Here is a 7,027-nt window from a genome sequence, read left to right as displayed (position 1 = left end):
TTGCTTGAGATAGTCTCTTGTTTATTATCTAAGAATAAATTGTACTTGCAATCCTTAAAACAGGAGCAAAAAATCTGAGTGGCAAATGGAGCAAAAAAAGGCATCTGTTTTTGTATTTTTCTGCACCATTTCACTCCTGCATGCCACTATATGCACAGCACATAGTACATGATAATGTACATTAATAACATGAATCCCCCTGGGCTCTCTGTATCAGGCACCTTTAGGAGCTACCAGTTGCTCAAAGTGCCACTGTTGTCTGGGGTGATGGGTGCAGGGGCGCAGGAAGAGACCCCCCGTCTTTGCGCGGGTGTTGACGTCTCTTGGGCTGCTCTGTGTGAGACCTCCTTCCTTCACAACCTCCAGACATAACTGGGAGTGCTGGTGAACGAGTTGACCGCTCAGCTGAAACAGAAAACAGACGCAGTGGGTTAGCCAAAAACGCCAACTGTGACCACATACATCTAATGAGATACATAACAGGGAAGTGTAACTCTCTGTCTTGCCTTTATGAACTTCCACTGGAGTCTTCTGGTGGTAGGTCGGTGTGTGGGGCACGGAGATAAGATCACTCTCTCTCCGCTGGCGTCCAAACACAGAGACCCCATGGGGCCCCAACGCACTTCAAACTCAGAGTTCAGATCGCAGTGCTGCAACGACAAGAGAGATCATCTTTGCCACTGTGTGTTTACCTGTCTGTCTTTGACTTTCACAACTGTTTTCATGGTTACCTGGCTGCCCGTCCCACTGCACGGCGCTGCGTTCATGGCCCCACCCTGCGGTCCCAGCCCTCGGGGGTAGTCCGCACAGCTGCCGGTGCCGACATTGTACAGCTTCGGACAAATGGGACACTTCAGTCATCGGTCATGTCCATCAATGAGTGGAATAAATCCTGTGTGCGTGTAGGTGTGAGTGTGTGTGTGTGTGTGTGTGCTACCTCGCCTGACAGCGTAGGTCTGTCCTGGGGGATGTAAAGTTGTGGATAAACTGTAGTCAGGAACCAGTGAAAGTTACGACAGCCCAGATTCCTCTTAAGCCGCAGACGCTCCGTGATGTTAGGGCTCTCAGACTGCACAGAAGAAATAACAATTAGGTCCTTCGACTTCTTTTTTTAAAAATATTTGGTACACTCACCACCAGCCAATCTCTTGACTAAGTCCCCACATCAAACATACACACCTGCCTGATGAAATGAGCAAGTGTGTCTCTCCTATAGAAGATCTTCCTGTATGCGTCCATCCAGGTGTCTGCTATCCGGATCTTGTTCCTCTGAAGCAGCTCCTGGTCTGGGAAGCGGTAAGGCAGTTGGCGATGGTCTAGGTGGGCAACACGTGAGCAAGGAACCACCTCCATGGTGCCCCCGCAAGACCACACCTGGGATAACGGGAACAGTAAAAAGAGGTTTGTGTCCCTGTAGTTTTTGTGTTTCTGTGCCTTTCATTACAACGCAGTATTATATTTTGATGTTTTGTTTTGCAAGCTGCACATTGATATGTATTTCAACACGCTGCACCATTTTCCATTCCAATCTGTCACATAACATGTTACAATTCCAAAATATTTATTTCATCGGTCATCTTAGGAAAAAAGGGTGGCCACGTAACAGTTTCTTCTGTTATTGTTGCATTTGTCACCCGGCGCAGACATTCCCAGATCACGATTCAACCTGAGATTTTCCATTTGCAAAAAGCATCATGTCCCAGAAAGACATTCCTGAGGCCCTGACAGAAGGCAACTAAATCAGCCAAAGCGTCGCTGAAAAAAAAGGCTTAATTGGTTTAAGATGAAAAAACAAAAGCAATCTGTCGCCTCTCTGTAAAGTGTGAGCAGGTAAATTGCAGATTTGGATGGAAGGTCGATGGGTTTTTTTTTTAATGCTTTACCCTGATTGACAGCTCAATTTGTTCCACTCCCCACAGCACCATCCCAGGGTCGTAGGCTCCCACACTCTGGAAGAAATGTCTGTCGACGGCCACAACTCCGCCTCCCAACGCTGGGCTCCTGTCGTACACAGAATCAGCATCACTTTACTGGACAAGAGCAAAGAGGAATCTGTCTCTGTATCGCAGCAGCAGAGAGACATTACAAACTTCACAGTATTACAGTCTTAATTCGCAAGGATCACAACACATAGCCAAGAGCAGTTAACTTGTGACTCCTTGTCGAAGGTCATATATTTCTGTGAGCTATGAGCACTTAAAGCAAAGAGGACCTTACCCATTTGAAGTCTGCTTGAGGCGGCTACCAGCAGCTACTGTCCGGATTATGCAACCCTGGCCAATCCCATTCAGTGCAAGTCATCAGAGTAAGGTAATGACCAACAATGTACAGAATTGTATTGTGCCATAAGGGTTCATGCAGTTATGCAAGGTACGCCAACATATATTGTAAATATAAAGTATACTCAGTATATATATATATATAAATAGATATTCAGCATTTTTAATGTAGGTAGATCATTTTGACTTGGTCATTTTAAAAGTAGCTCGCAAGCCGAAAAAGTGTGGGCACCCCTGATCTAGAGTAACACGCATATTCACCCCCCCCCCCCGAATCGATCGGTTAAAGAGTGGGTAGTCGTCCACAATTTTGGCAAATTTAAGATATGACTTTGCAACTACAGTTTGCGTTGCTTGTCTTAGTCTAACACAAACAGTAGAGATTGTAACGTTAGTTGCAGTTCAGCTTGCTCTAGTTATTTGCAGACGTGAAATCGACAGTTACTGTAATTCCCGTTGGCATGGTAGGCTACAACTGCACGTAAATACACCGTATACAAAAAGAGCCACTCACACTGGCCATTGAAAAGCACCGTGGAGCCGAGGTCGTGCACAAAACCGCTGACAAAAAAGTTCTGCCTCAATACTTTGTATGCTTTCATTTGTTTTCCTGAGTAGAAGGATGTCTGGAGGACAATAGTTGCTGAACGTTATATCCACCGCCTCGATAGCAGGAAAGTCTTTCAATTGAGTTGAACAATCGCTCCCCTTTGTAACATGGGGACGAGGTCCATCATGTTGTGGTTTTCTCTCGTATTATCGACTTAACGCGCACAGTGCGGACAATTTCCTCCATCTCGTCTTTAAGCATAATCGGTGTTGTAAGCACAAGCGCATGCGCATGCGCATTGTCATCGGAATTACGTCACTGTAAACAACCTGTTCGAATTCCAGAACTTTAATGACGTCATTAGCGACATCTGTTTTTGGCTCTGACATTCGGAATTACGTCACTGTAATGATGTCATAATGATGTCATTATGTTTTTGGCTCTGACATTCTTCTGGCTTTGATATTTTCTTTAAATACCCTGGTAAGCCGTTTGAAAGCATACACAGTTACAGTGGAAGTATACACAGTGGACGCATACACAGTTACAGAGGAAAGTAAATCTACAGAGACAATAAATATGTTTTCATGTCCACCATACATACACCACACCCTGCCAGGCAAGCAGGAGAGGACGCCTACATCAGAGCATATAGGCCTCCCATCCATCAGTGGTAAGGCTATGGTCCTACAGCATCGGCCCCATCTAAAGCCACAGCCACGTCAGACCATACCCATCAGAGGTGTTGCTCACCTTAAACAAAGTTCTCTCCAGACATTAAGTGACACAAGGTCGAAAGATGGATGTGTGCCCAAAATTCGGCAGGGAGACACTGTCAATGACACCGTCCTCACACCGTGTCCACCAAACACCTTGCCAGGCCAGAAGGAGTGGAAGCCTTCATTAAGGCGTATGTCACTCATCAGTGGTAAGGCTAGCAAGCAGGAGAGGACGCCTACATCAGAGCATATAGGCCTCCCACCCATCAGTGGTAAGGCTAGCAAGCAGGAGAGGACGCCTACATCAGAGCATATAGGCCTCCCACCCATCATTATTATGGCTAAGGTCCTACAGCATCGGCCCCAGCTAAAGCCACAGCCACGTCAGACCATACCCATCAGAGGTGTTGATCACCTTAAACAAAGTTCTCTCCAGACATTAAGTGACACAAGGTCGAAAGATGGATGTGTGCCCAAAATTCGGCAGGGAGACACTGTCAATGACACCGTCCTCACACCGTGTCCACCAAACACCTTGCCAGGCCAGAAGGAGTGGAAGCCTTCATTAAGGCGTATGTCACTCATCAGTGGTAAGGCTAGCAAGCAGGAGAGGACGCCTACATCAGAGCATATAGGCCTCCCACCCATCAGTGGTAAGGCTAGCAAGCAGGAGAGGACGCCTACATCAGAGCATATAGGCCTCCCACCCATCATTATTAAGGCTAAGGTCCTACAGCATCGGCCCCAGGTAAAGCCACAGCCACGTCAGACCATACCCATCAGAGGTGTTGCTCACCTTAAACAAAGTTCTCTCCAGACATTAAGTGACACAAGGTCGAAAGATGGATGTGTGCCCAAAATTCGGCAGGGAGACACTGTCAATGACACCGTCCTCACCGTTTTTGTCGTTTTGACTCCGGTGAAATTATGAGATTAAATTGTAATCTGCTAACGACGTGCTACGAGGACGTGTCGTATGTTATGCTTGGAGCATTAGCATGATGCGTTGATAGTGTTACGTAGTGCGGCGATGGCACTGATTTAACGAGCGAGGACGGATTGAGACGAACTTGAGTCGAGGCGGATGGCATCGCGGGTTAATAGTGCATTTACGCGCTCTGCGGATGATCCCGTTTTTGTCGTTTTGACTCCGGTGAAATTATGAGATTAAATTGTAATCTGCTAACGACGTGCTACGAGGACGTGTCGTATGTTATGCTTGGAGCATTAGCATGATGCGTTGATAGTGTTACGTAGTGCGGCGATGGCACTGATTTAACGAGCGAGGACGGATTGAGACGAACTTGAGTCGAGGCGGATGGCATCGCGGGTTAATAGTGCATTTACGTGCTGTTCGGATGATCCCGTTTTTGTCGTTTTGACTCCGGTGAAATTATGAGATTAAATTGTAATCTGCTAACGACGTGCTACGAGGACGTGTCGTATGTTATGCTTGGAGCATTAGCATGATGCGTTGATAGTGTTACGTCGTGCGGCGATACTAGATTGGTTCCTGATCCACGTTGGAGGCCATATCCCCGATCGCCACCCAGGGTTACCGTCTCTGAGATCTCAGAGCTGTTCAGAGCAAAGGCAATACTCCCATATAAAAGCACAACAAAGAAATAAAGAGGCTTTTATATTTCTATGAATGTATCAACACTAAAGATGTATTTTTTTACCTCAAGTAATGCAAGAGTGTGGGATATGAAGAGTGTGTATATGAAGTTATGGTGGTGCTGGTTGCTGGTACCAGCCAATGCAATCTTAAACCAGGAAAAAGATCCGAACTCTTGTCCTGACAGATCTACTGTACTCTTTTGACTTCATGTTGGTTTGCGTCTGCTTCTCTGCAAATGGAATGTACTGTAATAAAACATCTTTTTTCCCCACAGCATTTTGATATTATTAGATAAAAAAAATAACTGTTATGTTAATAAATGAAAAATATGACTGTTATTCCCCTGGCTTGTTGTTTTTGTTCAGTTTTCACAGAAACATTCATTAAAGCATGATGGAGCTTATGAGATTGTCACATCAGGAGTCCCCCTTTTTCTCTTTTACAAAACAGATACAAGTATATTCCTTAAAACCTTAACATGTACATTGCAATACAATGATTGGTGGCTATCAGAGGCCTTCATTTCGCTCAATTGTTGTGTTTTGGAAGTCCGTGGATAAAACGTCTGCTCATGCAGAGTAAAATTTACTTCCTGATCAGTTTCATGGACATTCAAATAAAAAAACAAATCACTCTTGATGAGATGGCTCAAAGCCGATTCCTCCAGCAAATCAAAGTTTTCTTTGTGCCTCGGTTTCTGCAATAATCTGCTGACATCCAGACAAATTTATGATGTCAGGATTACAGATAAACCAGCTGTAAATTATGCTATGCCACTTCAAAATGTAAAAGTCTATAGACATATGAGGCTGTGCTTTGAGCCAAAGGGTTAACCATGTTCACAATATTAGTTTAGCATGTTAGCACGCTAACGTTTGCTCATTAGCACCCAACAATAAGGAACCTACAGCTGAAGCCGATGGGAATGTCATTTATGGGAGTTTTTGGTCACATACTAAAGTATTGGACGTATTAAAACATTGATGATGACGGCAGTGGAAACATTTAGGGAACCCCAACGCCATAATAATTCATCGTGAGGGAGACTTGCATATGTGTGCAGAGTTTTATGGAAATCCCTCCAACAGCTGTTGCTGAATTAATTGTTCTTGGACTCGCCAACAAAACACACAAAGTTAATGATGCCAGACCTCTGTCATACAAGACTGTTGTTTGTCCACATTGTTTGTAGAAGTAGTGTGTATTTGTTTTGTGCATGCATGTGTGTCTGTCTTTTGTTAGCTGCTGCCACGGTTCATCTGAGGTGAAAGCGCATGCAATCCTCATGCATTGTTGACGTGGGCGTTGGGTGAAAAATGAGAAAGTATGCGTGCTGTGGCTCACATTGACACGTCTGTCATAGGTCCAGCTGCTCTCACCTGGCAAAATGCTGCTCCACTGTGTGTGTGTGTGTGTGTGTGTGTGTGTGTGTGTTTGCAGGAAGTGGATTGAGGGGAATACTGGATCTGTCTGAATTAGATAGATACATCAGTGGGGATGATGACATATACTTTATGGTTATGTGGCAGTGTTTTCTCTTCGTGTGTCAGTGAAATAGTTGTTTTCCGTTGTGTTAGATGTAGCAGTGATGTAAGGGTCACTAAAATGCCCAGTCATTTATAGAAGAAGATAGAAAGCAGTCCTCTGTATTCAAACACCTGGCAGGATTGTACTCATTTAACACAGACAGACGTAGATGAGGTAACCTTTCCATTCTGTTGTACAGCGGTGTGTTTTTGCAGGATGACTATCGACGGATTATCAACTCTCAGAATCAGATGACTAGTATTCAAAAAACAATTATTTCTCTTTTCTTTTAATCCAATTTGTCTTAATAGAAACTTCATCAATCTGTATC

At 44.6% G+C, this 7,027-nt stretch overlaps 1 protein-coding gene across 1 annotated transcript; it reads right to left on the bottom strand.

The window, feature by feature from the left end:
• Nucleotides 1-213: 213 nt before the first annotated feature.
• Nucleotides 214-3,035, bottom strand: LOC306791871 (polypeptide N-acetylgalactosaminyltransferase 15-like; the record flags this gene model as incomplete). The annotated part of the gene is made up of 7 exons (XM_079288779.1): nt 214-405; nt 507-650; nt 732-833; nt 938-1,069; nt 1,180-1,374; nt 1,884-2,001; nt 2,794-3,035. Coding segments are annotated over 7 exons (1,125 nt in total), but the record flags the coding sequence as incomplete, so codon positions are not given.
• Nucleotides 3,036-7,027: the final 3,992 nt, after the last annotated feature.

This window comes from Melanostigma gelatinosum (genome assembly GCF_949748355.1).
Source record: "Melanostigma gelatinosum genome assembly, chromosome: 17".
NCBI classification, from domain to species: Eukaryota; Metazoa; Chordata; class Actinopteri; order Perciformes; family Zoarcidae; genus Melanostigma; species Melanostigma gelatinosum.
This window is presented reverse-complemented; position numbering and strand designations above follow the sequence as displayed.